General features: G+C 51.8%; 1 protein-coding gene across 1 annotated transcript; it reads right to left on the bottom strand.

Moving 5' to 3' along the window:
- Nucleotides 1–914: 914 nt before the first annotated feature.
- Nucleotides 915–1,913, bottom strand: DDIT4 (DNA damage inducible transcript 4; the record flags this gene model as incomplete). The annotated part of the gene is made up of 2 exons (XM_079700652.1): nt 915–1,408; nt 1,718–1,913. 2 exons carry the CDS (start codon nt 1,911–1,913, stop codon nt 915–917), a joined length of 690 nt encoding a protein of 229 aa, XP_079556778.1.
- Nucleotides 1,914–17,879: the final 15,966 nt, after the last annotated feature.

Below are 17,879 nucleotides of genomic sequence, written 5' to 3'. Positions count from 1 at the left end.
TTTCCAGCACCCATCCCCCTCCCTTTTATTTCATGGCACTGATGAGAGACAACCGTTTTAACAAACATGATTTTTTTTTATTAGAAAAGTAAAAAATATTGCATAGGTCTTAATACTTGAACATCAAGTGTATTCATGAACAGCGAGTATCTTCATGTAAACAGTTCTAGATGGAAGACCCAGATGGTACTCCTCTGGGGGAGGGGTTCCAGCCCCCACCCCAGTCAGCCCCATCCCCTCACAGTTCAACCCTTCACTACACATCCGGGGATGGGCCACACGCAGCTCCCAGGTGTATTTTTTCTTCAAGTGTCAAAGATCCCCAAGTGATCCCAACACCCACCCCTTCCTCCTCTTACATTCATGCGTCTGTAAGATAGCTGCCTAGAACAGGTCAGTAGTGAAGCTCCAATCAAAAAAAAAAAAAAAGATACAAAAACAACAAAGAACAAACATTTGGTCCCTTCAGACCATGAGATACACAAACCACCTCGATGACCTCCCCCCCCACCAGAGCCGGCTACCGTGAGCACACATCCCTTGCAGATGCCAGTGCAGCCCAGCTGCTCTCATGGCTCTGTCACACCACTGTTGTCTTAACTGTCAGTAACAATAAAAATAATAAGGTACATGCTACATACACATCCAGCCAGAAGCCTGGTTGGCCCCTAAGCCTTTGTTTCATGCTACAGTACTGAGGGGCGGCATGTGAGCCCAAGTGGGAGCCACCTGTCCACACCTCAGCTTCCTAGGGAAACACCGTGTTCCCCTCACCTTGACCTTCCTCCCCGCAGGTGGCTGTTGTCAGTTTTCTAACGACAGGCAGCAGTCCCTCAGCTTCTGCCTGCCAATGTGCACCCCAAAAGTTCAACTGTCTCTGTCATGGGGTCAGTATCGTCCCCCCAGGCCCAAGTTCAACACTCCTCAATGAGCAGCTGCTCTGAGCTGTACAGCTTCTTCTTGATTACTCGGAAGCCCGTGCTCAGCGTCAGGGACTGGCTGAAGCCAGGGACGAAGGGAGAGTTGGCGGAGCTAAACAACCCCTGGATCTTGGGCCAGAGGCGTGAGTCCAGGCGCAGCACAAGGGTCAGCTGGAAGGTGGGCACAAGGCTGGGGTCGAGAGCCAGTTGACCCACGCTGTGGCAGCTCTTGCCCTGCTCTACGCAGATGTCTAGCAGCGCCCCCCGCAGGCCGCACGGCTCGCTGTAGGCCAGGCGCAGTAGTTCTTTGCCCACCTGGCTCACCAGCTGGCCGGGCATCAGCAGGCGCGCAGGGCGCCGCGAGCCCAGCCGTGCCTGGGCCAGGCTCTCCTGCAGCAGCTGCATCAGGTTGGCACACAGGTGCTCATCCTCGGGATCGCTAAGCAGCTCGAAGTCGGGCAGGGACACCCCATCCAGGTATGAAGAGTCTGCAAGGGAAAGCACGTAGGGGAGGGAGTTAGAGCAGCTCTGAACGGGGAGGTGATGTTTCGCTAAGAAAACAGCACTCCTTCCCACTCTGTGCCTCAGTTTCCGCCCCACTCTCGCACCGTATACTTCAATGCCCCTCCGCCCCACTCTCGCACCGTATACTTCAATGCCCCTCCTCTGCCCGCCTCCTTCCACAATCCGGATTCTGATGGGATAGGAAGCCAAAGTGGCTTTTGACTCCTTCCAGTGCGGTGCTTTCTCACCTCCCCGGCCCCTCTATTCGCGTCCGGCTCCCGCCCACGGCTTACCTTCCTCCGGCCCAAAGCCACTGTTGCTGCTGTCCAGGGACTCGCAGTCCGAGCTCTCCAGGCTCGCGCAGCGGCCGAGTACCTCTTCTCGGGCCGCCGACCCCCAGGCTGAGCGTGGCGGCTGATCTGGGGTGGGAGTTCGGGACAAGGACGAGGACGAAGAGGACGACGAGAAGCGATCCCAAAGGCTAGGCATGGTGAGGACGGACGCCAGGACGTTTGCAGATGAGCTCAGGGTCCTGGAGCGCAGAAGACGCTGTAAGACAAGAGCGGCGCGGGCCCGGCGTCAGTCTGGGGGCTGCTCCGGACTGAGAGCGCTAGGACCCCCACGGCTGAGGCCTCTCCGCGCAGCGATCAGCACACACAGAAGGGACACTCACCAGCTATTGCGGTCAGCTAGAACTGGGACAAGTGCGTACTGCCGCTTGAATGAGTGCGCGAACTGGTGCCAACCCCAGAGCTCTGCCTGGACCTGTCCCTTCTCCCCACCCGAACCTCCCCCTCGGCCTGCCGCGGTCCCTAGTACCAGCGCAGAGAGACCTATAAGGACTAGCGGGGAGAGGCCGCACCCCTTCCGCGCCGCGGCCCAATCCAGACCCGGGAGTGTGGCCCACCTCGACCAATGGGCTCTGGGCGCACGTTCGCAACGTTCTCTCCTGCCCGGTGACAGCCGCCTGGCCCCGCCCCCCTTGGGCCCCAGAAAGAACCCGGCCAAACCCGCGAGCCGCGGCCACGCCCCCTTTCTGGAAAGGGATCCGCGGCGGCTGCAGCTGCCAAGGTCCCCGAGGGCGCTCGCGGCAGGGGAGGATCTAGGAAAGACTTGTTTATTATAGGGTCTTATTGCTGGGGGAGGGGGTAGGCCGCGGCCTCGCGGGGGAAGAGGCAGGGGAACTTGAGGGGGGCAACAAGCAGGGAAGACGGTTGCCCCCAGCGTCTGAGAGCCTGCGAGCTCTGGGCACAATTGGGCGCACAAGTGGAGGCCAGTGGGACGGCGGCGCGGGGAGCAGACGTTAATCTACCGGCCCTCGCGCACGTACCCCACGCTAACCCTTCCTTACGAAGGGTCGGGTTATGGGGGTGGGGTCCAAAGACTGGGCAGCTCCGGGCACCGTGCTCCCTCTTCCCGACGGCCCCACCTGCCCGCCCGCTTGTTACTCTACAGCCCCAGGGGATGGATTAATTGGGGTGGGGCGGGTCCGCTCCCAGCCTCCAGCTGCCTCCAAGGTGGGGGTTTGGGAAACGTGGTTAAAAGAGTATTGATGGGCCCCGGTTCCTAGCGCTTGGTTCTGGAGCTGGGAGCTGGGACCCATATCAGAGGGACACACTGACCCACCCGCCGGCCCTAAGGACGGACAGAGGTGCGGCTGTGCCTCCCCCTCCCGCTGCGGCCGTGCCTCCCCCGCCCGCTGCGGCCGAGAGGCCCCGGGCGTCCGCCGGGTCCTAGCGCCCGTCTCCGCCAAAACGCTTTGTGTAAAAGAGCCGGAGAGTTGCATCAGGACCGAAGACCTATATCTCCGGAAAAGCCCCGGAGTGAAATCGCTATCCCCCGTTTCGTCATTCAGGAGGGGCCACAGAAAATGTGACCCGACGGCGGTGCTCGAAGACTGACAGAGATTTCTGACGGTGGGAAGGGGTTCGGACGGATTCGACCTTTATTTATTTAAAGATAGATCAATCTGGGTCACAGGATCCTGATGGAAGAGAGAACCAAACTTATATCAGACGCTCCCATCTCTGGGTGGGCCAGAGCCTAACCAGATCAGACTGACGGGCGTCGCCTCGGGGCAGACTTGCGCGTGACAGAAGACACTTGCCGCCGGAAGAGTCCGGCCGCTGCCATCCCACACCCCCTCCCATTAAAAAAAAAGAAAAAGGCTGACCCGTGGGCCTTCCGGGCAAACCAAGACTTAGAACTGTAAACGACCAGAATCAAGCCCTGCACCCCATCCCCTTTTTCCAGATGGGAGAACCATCTCTGGAGACAAATTTATGGATAAAAATAAATTAGACGGCTCAGATTAGGAGATATCTTAAAGACTGCTGCAGAATAGAATAGTCTGTTAGCTGCTGGGGCTTTCAAGGCCTGAACACTGGCCCTTTCTTCCTATCCTCCAAGCTCTAGTCACTTGCTGGGAACCTTAAAGACACCAGGTCTTGGCAATTAGGTGAAGTGCTTGGAGGACTGAGGGTAGATGACATCCTCTTGAAATCACCCTTTACTGAGGTGGGAAGGAAAGAGTTGGGGTGACCTGTATGGGTGTGTCTTTCTGTCAGGACTGAAGATCAGGGAATTAATCCATCAAGACCATTCACACCTCCCAGGCTGACTTGGGCTGGGGACATCTGAGACAGCAGGATATATATAGACTTAGGGTGTTTTTCTTCTCTCTCCGCCGACCCCGCATGAAAAAAAAATTCAGAAAAATGTGGAACACTAATCTAAGAAAAATAGAGGTTTTTAAATAGAGGTTTCAGAAGCAAAAGAATCCAGTGCCATTTTGGAAAGGTCAGTTTACTAGGAATCATTCATTCATTCAATAAGTAGCCATCACGGAAGCAGTGTGCTAAGCAGCTTTTTTCATTCACTGTCTCATTCTGTCAATAAAACAGCTTTTTATAATGGGGAAGGGCTATGTTAATGGGCACTGGGTAATTTTGTTTCTTTTCAAAAGAAATCCATTAATGTTGTTGTCTCATCATTTTCAAAAAAGGACAGGCAGTCTTAACCCTGGAGGTTTTTCCCAGAGGAGAGAGTGGGCTATAGGGTAAACAACCACCTGCTAGGAGGCCTGGCTGCAGGGGGATGAGGGTAGAGGACTAAATGGCTTCCCCACTGAAACTCTTCACCCCTATGAAGGAGAGGGGCAAAGCCCTGCACCATTGTCTGTCAGGAGAACCTTTGGATCTAGAAGGGGAGTTTCCTATCTGTTAGCCCCTCCGGGGAGCTAGGGTGGAGGGTCTTCGTTCATCCTGTGAGGTGAAGGACAGGATCCCTTCCACATGGCTGGGGCTGGAAAGACATGGTTACCATCTCACACACCTCTCTCTGCATTGAAGATGGGATGGGGGGGTCCCAAAAGTGGTACTTGCAAGGAGGGGGCAGCTCCATCTCCTAGCCTCTGAGCCAGGCCTCTTCAAATCCTTCAAAGATCCTATGAACCCTGCATTTGCTTCTCTCCCCCTCAGGCTTAGGCTGGCTGCAGGTCAGGCTTGCCTGGACATGCTCCCGCCAGCAGCCTTGGAGACCCAGCTGTGGCATCCCTTCCCGCAGGAAGCCTTCCCCAGTGCCCAACCCAATACACCATCCCTTAGGTGCCCCTCCTCAGGTCATCCTCACACCCCACGCACATCTCTGTTAATAACTGTTTCCCCTTTAGTCTTCTCACCGGACTATGAGCTTCCTGAGGGTGGAGTTCTACTCTTCTTTTTTTTTTTTTTTAATTTATTTATTTTTGGCTGCCTTGGGTCTTCGTTGCTGCACGTGGGCTTTCTCTAGTTGTGGCGAGCAGGGAGCTACTCTTTGTGGTGCGCTTCTCATTGCAGTGGCTTCTCTTGTTGTGGAGCACGGGCTCTAGGTGCACGGGCTTCATTAGTTGTGGCACGTGGGCATGTGGGCTCAGTAGTTGTGGCTCACAGGCTCTAGAGTACAGGCTCAGTAGTTGTGGTGCACAGGCTTAGTTGCTCCGCGGCGGCATGTGGGATCTTCCTGGACCAGGGCTCGAACCTGTGTCCCTGCATTGGCAGGCAGATTCTTAACCACTGCGCCAGCAGGGAAGTCCAGTTCTACTCTTCTTAACTTCCAGTGGCTAGCACATAGTAGAGTCTCAGTGAATATTCCTTGGATGAATAAATGAATGAATGGATAAAGCAAGAAGGTGGATTTTCCCAGAACTGCAGACCTACATCTGGATTCTCAGGATCTGGGTGGCCTTTGGGGTGAGCCTTCAGAAGAACTCCATGCTACCTTTCTACTCCCTTTCTCACAAGTGCTGCCAAGAGCGTTGGATGTATCTGAATATTTCCCTTCTTCCTCAGCTCAGGTCAGGAAGTGGGCTTCTAAGGCAACCTAATTCTTCTAGTTTGGGTATAGTCGGCAACCCCAGCAAGCTGGGGATAGAGGTTCATTGTGCAGAGGGCTGACTTGTGGGAAATCTTTTAAAGCAATTAGTACTTTCCCTTCAAGTGCCTTAAAATACTCAAAAAAATTTTTATTGAGATGAAATTCACATGTAAAATTAAACTTTTTAAAGTGAACAAGTCAGTGGCATTTAGTACATCCACAGTGTTGTACAACCACCACCTCTATCTATTCCAAAACATCTTTATCATCCCAAAGGAGACCCTGAACTCACCAAGCAGTCACTCTCCTCAAAATACTTTTTTTTTTTGGATTCAAAATACTTTTGAAGTTTATATTCCCTTGTTGGTGGGAGTAGGGATGCCCCTTTGCACAACTCCAGAGGGCACCATTACCATTCGAGTCTGTGCATTTACATGTGTCTTCTGGGGAAAGCACTCCTAACATAGACACAATGTGCAACATGGAATCTGTATCAAGACGACCGCGATGGGGAGATGGCTGGACTCCCAGCAGGAGTGGGCTAGTGTCATGTCCCCAGTGACTCAGGCCTCTGGAGTTGGTAACCAGGCGCCATGTCCCAGCCTCTGTGGCCAGAGCCAAGCCTGTGCAGAAGCTCTGCCTCTTCCCAGGCTCTGCTCTCTTCCCGTAGGACCCACAGCAGCCTGCAATTTCAAGTCAGTGAGCACACACTCCAGGCCACCTGCCCCTCCCTGTTCTGGCGGTTTCTGTCCTGTGCACCGGTTCCCAGGACCTCAGTCTGGCAAGTTGCCCCAGTCGGGTTTGGGAAGTTAAACCAGATCTTGGGGTGGGGGTGTGTTTCTGGGAACCCCAGAATTCAGGATGGGAACCCCTGAAGGCCAGCTAGCATGCCTGCGCGGCTCTGCTTGGGGTGCCTCCACAGCCCTTTGGAAACATGTCATTGAGGAGGGTGGAGGGGGCAGGAGCCACCCGGGTGGTGGGGAGAGGGTGGAGTGGTGGTGGCACGTGGGGACAATGAAGCCAGCAAAAGTGTTCCCAGGACTCCTGTGGCTTTTTTACTTGAAAAACAACAAACAACTTGGTCAGAATAGCAAGATTATAGGTGCACCTGGTTTACTAGGAAGGCTGTGAAAAGCTGTTGACAGCTGAGGGCTTTAGCAGGATTTTGACTGTGTTATTGGAGGGAGAATTAAAAATTCAGTGGGGAATCTTTTTGCAAGTGAAGCTACTTTTTGAAATGGATATACTAACAATACATTGTATTGTGCAGCCTTTCAAAGAAGCTTTTGAGTTATATTATCTACTTACACCCGAAGGAATGAATATAATGCCATTCTACAGAAAAGCAAATCGAGGTCCACAGTGAGTGTCCTGTAATCCTACCATCAACTAGCGGCTTTCTAGCCTGATAGATAATTAGAATCTTCTGTGGAGCTTGAAACCCACCTCCCCAGTCCCCATTCTGATTTGGTAGGTCTGGATGTGTCCCTTTTGTACAAAGCTCTCTGGGCGGTCCTGATGCTTATCTTTAGTTGGATGTCTGCAGACTGACCTGTCAGGAAGAAAGGTAGGCCTTGGAAGGAACGCTGGCTTGGCTTCCCAGCCTCTCTGTGGGTTGGGGGTGGGTTCGGGGCAGGTGAGATGGCACACAGCTGTGGAGACTAGGCTCACATGTGGTAATGGTGCGCTCACAGCCAGCCAGTTCTAATGGGCTCCTAGGTTTCACAAGAAGTCATTTCCTCTGGGGACAGGGCAAAGGGCAGAAGGAACCCCACCAAGGGCTGGCTTGTTAAACCACCATGACAAAGGTGGAGCTAGGAGGGTAGCCTGAGTATCCTGCCGGAGCTCAGGTTACCCCTGCAGTGGTGAAAGGCACGACGGCCTGCCAGACCTCCACTGCTCCCCCACCTCATCTCCCCACACCCCGCAGCCAGAGTTGTCCTAGAGATCCAGATTCCAGGGCACTACTGTCTCTCTTTTCTCACTAACACACTGGACTGCCTCTCAGGAAGGAATCCCATCTGCGGGGTCAACATTTGGCCAGCTTCTCAGAATCCCTCTTCCATCCTAGCTTCTGAACTCTTATGAGGGAAGAAAACAGTGAAGTGGAGGGAGGCTGAGGTGACACCCCTCTCCAGTTAGTACCCAAAGCCTAGGCTAACTGGCTTTCCGAGGCAAATCCAGGCCCTGTGAGGGGACAGGAGTCAGCTGACCTGAGTTCAGGCTGTTTGGCTGCTAAAGAGGAATAGGGTTCTGAGCTGTGGCCTGAAGCAGCACCTAGGAAGTGTAATGTGTCTTTGAAATCCAGTATTTTCATATTTTATTATTTTTATTACAAATAATGCAATCTTGCATTCTATTTTCTATTTTATCCGTGTATGGGAATTTGTGTTAATTTCGGTAGCAAACTTTGAAATGATTTAATACTTCAATTACTTGATCTTCCCTGCCCCCCAAAAAACCCTTTTTAACAAAAAAGATACACTGCGTTTATCCTGTGGCTTCAGACACTGTTGGGATTTTCATACCCCAGTTCTGAAAACCCAGAACTAGAGAATCTCAAGGGCCTATTCAACCTCCACAAAGATCATAACAAAGAAAAAAAGATTTAAGTTCTATGGAGCTCCTTTTCTAAAACTCCCGGGGTGGAGGGCGGCCCATAGGGTGGTGGACCATCTGGAGGAGGCCTGCCAGAGAAGGTAGAAACAGACGTCCCAGTTCCAGCCCTTTCAGTGTTCTTGCTTTTTGAGGGTTTCCAATTGCCATATATCAAAGGGGGGGAGGCAGGGTCAGGATGAGCTTTGTTCATCAGGTGGGGGTGGGGCGGGGGTGGGGGGATGACAAGGATGATCAGAAGCTGCTACAGTGGGGACAGCCTGAATCCAGGCTTACATTTGCGTAGCGTAGATGAGACAGGCCTCATCCGTGCCATTTTACAGGTAAGAAAACAGGTTCGGATAGGTGCAGGGACTTGCCTAAGGTCACATAGCCAGTCAGCAGGCTGGAGCCGTGACTCTAGATCTAGGCTGATTTCCTTGATTCCAAGCCCCTGACACTTAGTTGAGAGCCAAAGGGACTGTATGGCTGGGAAGGGGGGCAGTACACGTTGGGGAGCGGTGGTGTAGAACAGGTGGAGTGAACACCTGGAGTCGATATGGAGCTATTGACAGAAAACTTTCTCTGCTGGTTAGGCTCTTTATTTTATCTGATGAGGCTCTTCCTCCCCCTGCAGAATTCAGCAGGGCCCAGCAGTGCCGACTCAATGGCAAAGCTCACTGTCGCCATGGGGTCCCCTTCAGCTAGACAACCGCAAGCCCAGAAGTGACACTGATTCTGTCACATCCTCCCTCCAGGTATCCTCCCTGAGAGCTCAGGAGGGCCCATGTGGGAAGTGGTGAGCCAAAAGAGGAGCCTCTCCCCGCCCCCAGCTGTAACGTTTGTAACCCACAAAGGACAGACTTTGGCGTAGGAATCCAGAAGCTACGGCTGAATCTTTTTGTATTTAAAAATCACACGCAGAGAAACACAAAAAAATCTAGATTTCTAGATTCTGCTCTGGGAAGAGGAGCACACAAGAGCTGAACTGACTTCCCCGCTGTGGCTGGTCTGCAGTGGGGCCAGCCGGGATGGGGGAAGGGAAGACCCCCTGCTCCCTCTCCTCTCCCCTCCCGCCCCCCACCCTCGGCCGAGGTGCGCCTTCAGGGGAGCAGGGCAGGGGAGGTGACAGATGCTGAGCAGCCGACTGGGGAGGGGGCGTCTGTCTCCACGGACCCCCTGGTGTGTGTTGGGACGAGCGGGGACGTGACTTGGAGAACGTGCGTCTTGGGGACGAGGTGGGGGGAAGGAGGGAAAGTGAGACAGGGGAGAAGGGCGGGGCTAGCGTTGACCCCGCCCACTCCTGGGAGGAAGGAGACTCCTCCCAGCGTCCGAGAGGAAAGCCGCCAGGCTGCAGAGATGCTGAGCTCAGCGCTTTGGTCTTTGGGCTGCTGGGTGGGGGGCAGGGCGAGCGGCCGGCGCCTTTCTGGGGAGGGCAGAAGAGCGGGGAGAAGGGGAGGGAGGAGAGGCTGAGGAGGCCCTCACAACCCTGAGGCAGTAACTCTCCTCGGGCCGGGTCCGCTAACAAAGCCGTCTCTGTTGGGGTGGGGGAGGCCGCCTGGGTGCACGCAGAACCTTATGGGGGTGAGCGGGGAAGTGTCCGTGAGTCACCACCCTACACCCTGACTTAGGCCCAAGAACCCACGTCAGAGAGGCCGAGCCCTTGTGCCCTCTGACCCCAGGATTTGTTTGGTGGAGGGAGTGCAGGGAGCAGTGCCTGCTCCTATAGGGCTGCAGGTCAGAACTGCCCGGGCAGCCTCCGGGGACTTTTATTTAAGGCAGCCTTATAAAAAAGCAGGGAAGATCAGCTTGGGAGGGGAAGGAAGAAAACCCTTTGGACCTACTTGGCACAAATGGTTACCCAGGCTAAATGGGTGGGTGGCTATTTTTGAGCTGACCTACATACCTATTTGCCTCTTTATCTTTTTATTATCACACATGGTTATTATGGGAGCTTTTCTTTAGCACTCCGTGCAGCTGCTGCATTTGTTGAGGGCTGCACAATGAGGCGTGTTGCCTCATTCTCCCAGCAAGTTTTAAGAGTCTCTGGCCCAGGGAAGAAGGACATCAGTAGGCCTGCAGAAGCTTCACCAAGTTCTTTCCCCAAGGAACAGGATCTGAACCTGGATGCACCACGTCCAGAGCTTGTTAGCCTTGGAGGCCAGGAATGATATTCAGATTTGGCAACAATGTCCCTGGGTTTTGCCCAGGCCGGCCTAAATGGGCCTCATTGCTTGCCAAAGTTGACCTGTGGTCCTGCAGCCCCATACTATGGCAGGTGGGGCTTCCCTTCACAGATGGAGAAACTGAGGCAGAGATGAATTGTGGACAGAACTGGTTTGGGATTTCCTGCTTTGATTGTGGAATTAACTCTGTTATCTTAAATAGAAACAAGGAGAGCCTGGAACTTTCTATTTTACTTTTGTTCAGCTTCACTAAGGCCTCCCTCTCTAACCTTTTAATAGCTCCCCATTGCCTTTAGAGCAAGTCTGGCTCCTTACCTTGGCCTCACAAACCCCCAGGGCTGGCCCTTGACTATCTCTAGCTGCACCTCCCTCCCAAAGCCAGGAGGGGAAAATCACAGATGGTTCTAATTACCTCTGAAACGCTCTTAAATTTTCCATAAAGTACAGTATGCCTGGCTTTGTGATACAACTTTGCACAGTAATATGTATGTAGATGTGCAAAATATATACAACCATGTACAGTGGATCATAAAGAGAACATCAACAAAGTGTAAGCATATAATTTACAGTATTTTTAATCACTCTAAAGAGAAACAGACACATAGATGTGGAAGTGAGACTGGCAGAGGTGACAGCAGATTTCTGTCTTCTCCCATCTGGTGCCCTCTCTAGGGCATGAAATCCTTGGCCCCTGGGAAGGAGAATGGGGGCTGCTTGCCCTCCTTAAAATGCTCTTTTTGGCTTGGATTTTTCTTTCCAGGCTGGTATAATTGACTTCGTCCAGGTGCTCTGTGCCCCATGGGATGCTTTTCCTCTGTGGCCTCAAGTGTCTTCCCTTCCAGCTTGCTCCCATCTTCACACAGATTGCTTTTCCCAGATGCCCTTCTAGCTCCTTCTGACTCACACTCCAAGCTTGTCTCACCTCAGGGCCCTCCAGGAGCCCCTTTTGAGCACACTTGGGAAGCTCCATGTTCCCTGGCCGGGGAGTGCAGGGCCAGGGAGTCCAGTCCAGAACTGCTTGCCTTTGAAGCCAGTGCTCAGTTCAGTTCCCAGAGCTGTGGATGAGTCGCTCTCTTCTCACTTGATGTATATTGAAATTATCCTATCCTGGGTCTGATGCTCCATCAGTTTGTAAACTCCTTCAGAGGTCACCTATTTTAAATCTTTGAACACTCACCACCATAACTACCCCCAACACACACACACCCCTAACCTCTATATGTTAGATACATATGGTATATGCTCAACAAGTATTTGGCCCGGAATCGAATGGAAGTAGAGCTTGCCTGTGACTCAAGGTCAATGTGATGTCAGTGAGAAGTCTCCCTTGACCCTTACCAGGCAGTGGGGAACTCTACTTGCCCTGAACTCTGATAGCATGTATTATTGTCACAGAAAGTTAAAACTGAAAGAGGTATTTCCCTTCTTGTCAGATGAGAAGATTAAAGGGGAAGTGGCCTGGAATGGGAACCAGATCCCATGGTCTGCTGGCTTCCCTGGCCCTCTCTCTTGGTGGCCCCATCCCTTCTCCTCTGTTGTTTCCTTTCAAAGCACTCATCCCATATGTAATTATCCATGTATTTATCTGTGTGGATGTACAATGCCTGTCTTTCCCACTAAACTGTAAGCTTGCCAGGTCTGTATTTGTTTCATCCCGGAGCTCCAGTGCCCTGCACAAAGCCAGGTCCCCAGAGTTCCCAACACATATATATGAAAAAGAAAATGAGTGTCCATGTGGCCTGAGAACCTCCTTCTACTTCCCCAGGGCAGCACTGAGATTGGCTCAAAAACTGCGGAGTTGACAGGCTTAGTGCTCCTTGTCAGGACCTCCAAGGCAAACACCCTGTCCTGAGCTTAAGACCTAGGAGGGGAGATAAGACACCTTGTAATAATCCTAACGCAAGGAAAACAGCTGAGCTGGGAATGATAGTCAGACTTGGTGTTGCAATCAAGCAGTGGTGTGGAAGGCAGATCAGAGATTTGAGACCTGAGGCCAGGAACCAGTTAGACAGTGATGGAAAAAAACTGAAAAAAAAAACCAAACCACCTTGAGTGTCTGTGGCAGGATAACAGTTAAATAAACTATAGTACATCCAAATCATGGAGTATTATGTGGGTGTTAAAAAGAGTGAGGTCAGTTTTGGAAAAATGCCCGATACGTTGTTAGGCAAAAAGAACAAGCTGCAGAACAATTTGTAACCTCTAATCTCATTTTGAAAGAAAAACAGAGGACATTCCCCTGCAGACACACACTTACATGTGCAGAGAAAACATCTAGAAGGATACTGGAAAAACTGCCCCCCGAGGTTATCTCTGAGGGATGGAGGGGTGGGAGAGGCTTTTAGTTTTTCACTTTATACCTTTTTTTTCTTTTCAGGTTAAAAAGTAAGGTTACCTTTATTTTGCTTTGCAGAAACACTGGAAATAGGATTTTTTAAAAAATAAATTTTATTTATTTATTATTATTATTTTTTGCCCGTGTTGGGTCTTTGTTGCTGTGCATGGGCTTTCTCTAATTGTGGCGAGTGGGGGCTACTCTTCGTCGTGGTGCGTGGGCTTCTCATTGCGGTGGCTTCTCTTACTGTGGAGCACGGGCTCTAGGCATACGGGCTTCAGTAGTTGCAGCACTCGAGCTCAGTAGTGGTGGCTCGCGGGCTCCAGAGTATAGGCTCAGTAGTTGTGGCACATGAGCTTAGTTGCTCCGCGACATGTGGGATCTTTCCAGACCAGGGCTCGAACCCGTGTCCCCTGCATTGGCAGGCGTATTCTCAACCACTGCGCCACCAGGGAAGCCCTGGAAATTGGATTTTTACCATGAGCTCATATTACTTTCACAAGAGGTTTTTGTTTTTTGGCTATTGCAGGATTGCGGATGGGGTTGGGGGTTGGATAAAGAGGTGGGGTGGGGCTGCAGCAGCTGAGACCCAGTGAGAAGTACTGCAGCTCCTGGACAGATGGGGGAAGGGTCTGGGAAGGCTCTGTGGTTCCAAATGGGGAGAAGTGAGGATGGCTGTGGAAATGGAACGTGGGAAGCACAGGGCAGTGTAGGGGAGGCTCATTCAAGATGACTGACCTCCACAGTGCCTGTGACCCTGGGTAGGGGACAAGGAGCCCAAGACCAGGAAACCTTAACTTTTGGGAACGACGGCAAGGAAAGGAAGGAGGTCGACCTTTAGGACCCTACGGATTCCTTGGCTGTTTCACCATCCTTCGGGTACAGACCGTTCTGGCTGCAACTTGGAAACGAACAGAGCAAGGAGGGGCCAAAGCCAAAGGCGGCAGGGGGAGTCTGCCTTTCACAGGGCCCGGCGGTGCCGCCTGGGTCTCTGCCCTCCTCCTGCTTGTTCTTGTGGGCTCACGTCCAGGCTTGGGTGAAAGGCCAGGGCTTCTGGCCCCTTCTGGAGGCGAAGCCCCTGACTAGGATCAGGAGCAAAGGAAACCAGAACAATGCTGTTCATGGAGTGATTGGGAGAGAGGGAGCTGAGTTGGGGCAGGAGAAGCTTCTTGGCTCAGAGAAGCCAATACAAGCCTGGAGAAGGTCAAAGATGAAGAATGTTCTGTGATTTCTAAGACAGCAGCTCATTTATCTCAGAAACACTTGCTCTGAGCCTGAGCCCAGTGGTAATGCTGCCACCATGCAAGCTGGTTAAACCCTCCTCAGAGGGACTGTGTTTGGAGTCATCTCTCCAGGTCTCCCTCCAAAAGTTCCTGTGACACAGGCAGGAGGGAGACATCTGCCCTGGGCCATGGGGCACTTTCATGGGGGTCTAGTCAGTCAGCACTCCAACATCCTAAAGGAGGTATTCTTTTACAAAGCAGGAAACTGAGGCTGGGGAGGATGGTGCCTTGCCCATGACCACATGGTTAGGAAGTGTTAAAACTGGGATTCGAACCTGGGTGTGCCTATGTCCCACTTATAATTTGGTTGCTTGGAGCTCAGAACACATTTTCCCAACAAAATAATGCTGTAAGTAGTGGTTTGGTTGCCATAATAGCCTAGCTCACCCAGGGTATAGCTGGCATTAATTCTATGTTTCACTGCGGTTGTGGATGAATCAGGCTTCTGCGGGCTAGCCTGGAAATGCACAGAAGAGGGAAAATGAATTTCAGGGTGTGCCCGGCTGGGAACTCTTGCCCTTACCATAGCGCCTGATTCAGAGCAAGTAGGGAATGTGGTAGCTCAGGGAGCGCTTGTCCATTTCCTGAGCTCTTCCAGCAAGCCCTGGTGAGTTCTAGCTGTTCACCGGAGGGGGCAGAGCTCTTGGCAGGTTTGGGGTTTCTAAGACAGGGAGTGTTACGTGAGAATGTGCACTGATTTTCAGACTCTGACCATCTTAGGCCTTTCTCTTTCTTCCTTACACTGCCTCTCAGCTTCCTGCAGTCATCTTCCGTCTTCTTCCCCTCGGATGGAGCACTAAAGGCAAGATCTAGGGTTTATTTTCACAACTAAATCTGATGTCTGCCTATGAAGTAGGTGGGTGATAATGACTGCACAGGATTAGGAGTGATGGAGATCAAAGCAGCTGTTGAGAGAAGCAAGGATCCATCAAAGCTTTTAGAGTGACTTCAGGGAGAACAGTCATTCTTTCAACAAACATTTACTGTGGGTGTGCTGGGCACTGTCCTCCTTCCTTTCATGGCACTTCTGTTGCCAAAAGAATCCTGGGAATGACTGACTGTGGGTCTCAAACCCAGAATCTTAGCATTGGAAGAAGTCTTTTTCCAGATGGAAACTGCAGTCATTCATTAATTCAGGAAGGTCTAAATGTCAGGCTAACTACTGAGAATACATAAAGCCTGAAATTGAGGTCCAGAGGAAGGTCGGAAGTGACTTGCCCAGTATCTCAGTCCAGGGTCCCAGTGCCTGAACTAGTACCTGCCCCTTCTGGCCACACTCATGGCCTTCCTGCCTCAAATATATCCCAGTCAGCTTTTAGGATTCCTCTGGTTTGGAGTCTAGGGCCTAGGGGAAGGCCACAGAGAAGTAGTAGGATACCTTTTTTATGGACAATAACAATGCCTGGGTTCTCCCCTGGAGTGAGAACTAGATTTCCCACTGGTGGGGTTCAGAAGACATAGAAGACTTTTCTCAGTTCTATCAATGAGCCACCTGATCTCTAAATTCCACGTCTTCACAAGCACTGTTACCTTTGCTTGAAGCTCCTTTTCCCAGGCTCCTCTGTCTGGCTAATTCCTAACTTCCCTTTGATTCTCAGTTTGAAGAGCTCTCCCTCGAGGACTTTCCTGGGCCCCCAATGTTCTTAGGTCTCCCTGCTCTGTGCTCACCCACAGCACTCAGGACTCCACCTAGGGATTGTTCTTGCTTATTGAATGCCTTTCTTTCCACTAGACTGTGATCTCTAGGAGGGGTAGACACCATGGCTGCCTTTCCTTTGTTTGTACATTTGTTTTTAGCAACTGTGTGCCCTTTATCGATCATTGCTTACTTAGTACACAGTAGGTCTCAATGTGCAGTTGGGAAAGACTGTGATCCATGGCTACAGGCAAGGCCTTCCGGTGAGTGACTTCTACTCAGGTCATTCAACAACCGTTTATCAAGGGCAAGCACACCCACAGGATACAAAGATGACTTGGAAAAAGAGGCTCACCGTCTAGTAGAGGAATTGATGATCCAGAAGCCAGTTTAAAAACTGCAAAAATCTCTTCTAACCAGAGAGTTCAACCCCCTTCCTGAGTCCCTTTCCCTCTCTTCTGGCCCATTGATTCTTGGCTACTTGGGCTGGGGCCCAGCATCTGCCTCTGAGTTTCAGGACCCTACCCAGGCCCAGAACAATCCAAGCCTAGTGTGGGGCTGCACATAGGCTTCTGGTGGCAGGTCCAGGGAGCTGAGGCACAGGGCAGAGAGAGCACTGGGCTCTCCAGTTCCCTCTGGTCAGCTCTACACCACATGCCAGAGCTTTTAGCTGTTTTGGAGAATTCGTTAAGAAATCACCTTACTGTCAAATTCATCTGGAGAGAAACTTTGAAGGTAAAGGCTTACATTCATTTCAAGGGTTTGAAGTGCTGGTCTTTAAATAGTTATCCCTAAAGTGTCAGGAGATCTGGGTCCAAAAACCTTGAATTACTGACCTTGGTTGTTCCTCCCAATTTCCCAGAGCCTCAGTTTTGTCATCTGAAGGAGGTTTTGTCATGAGGAACATGAGATGCTATTACATGACAGTGCCAAGCAAGTCGAAGATGATTCAGGATGAATGGGAAGGTAAGTGCCCACACTCTGGTCACTGGAGTCTCACCCAGTAGGGAGGGCACAATGGAAGTGGCCTCCTGGGGTCCTTCAGTGGGCTTTACACGGTGCAGGTGACCTAAGGCCAAGGCTAGCGAGAGGCAGCACTAGGACCCAGGGGCGGAGTCTGGAGCCGGCTCAGCCGGGTAAGTTCACAGCCAGAACACAATGTTCTCAGTGTACCCACAGGAAGCCCTGAAGAGGAGAACTGCACATGGCCTTCTGCTGGGTGTGTTCTGGTCCTAGCCTTTTATTCTTTTTCCTAACCTCAGTCCCCACTTTCACATCCTGTAACCTGCAGAGCTGCCCGCCCCACCCTGGTGGGCTGGTCCCAGGCCCCAGGAGAGCAATCAATGCAGGAAGCCCAAAGCCTGGCTGGCCTTCACCATTTTCAAATAAGACCGTTTGCCTCTAACCTTGGTTTCCTGAATCAGCCCTTTGTGATGGAAACTTTTCACAGTGCGGAAGGCAGACACAGGGGACAAAGCTGAGTTTCTAGCTGAGGCGAGGGTCTTGGCTCATGAGCAGGGAAACAGCTGATGCCTCTGGACCACCTCCTCCCTTCCTCCCTGAAGTCCAGGCCCCACCTGGGATGGGGTGAGGGCCTCCACGGCTGCTGCATAAATCAAAAGGAACTGGGAGCTGCCTGGGGAACCAGGGCCAAGTTTGGAGCAGAACATCCTATGATGTGGTTCCTAGTTTTTATTTCCACGAATGCTATAATGTGTTGTCCCACCGAGCTATTTTTATTGAATGAAAAAATTTTTTAAAAGCAAACCTCTGCAAAACCAACAGCCCTCCGTTACAGGGAAGGACAAGGTGAACTTTTCACTTCCTTCCCCGCAGCCTATCAACTCATCTGCGGTTTGGTGTCACCCACACTTCCATACTATATTCAATCTCAATTTTTGCCTACTCGTTTTTGAAGCTGCGAGAACAAGGCTCTTAAACCCATGTTGCTCCTGCACGTTGCGTGAGACTTTCAAAAGAGTTTTCTTAGTGAGTTCTCACAACTGACTGCAGAATGGCCAGGTATGGAGGCCAGATGCCAGCCTTGAGGCAGAGACAAGCCCGGAG

Source organism: Hyperoodon ampullatus (genome assembly GCF_949752795.1).
Source record: "Hyperoodon ampullatus genome assembly, chromosome: 1".
NCBI lineage: Eukaryota > Metazoa > Chordata > Mammalia > Artiodactyla > Ziphiidae > Hyperoodon > Hyperoodon ampullatus.
This window is presented reverse-complemented; position numbering and strand designations above follow the sequence as displayed.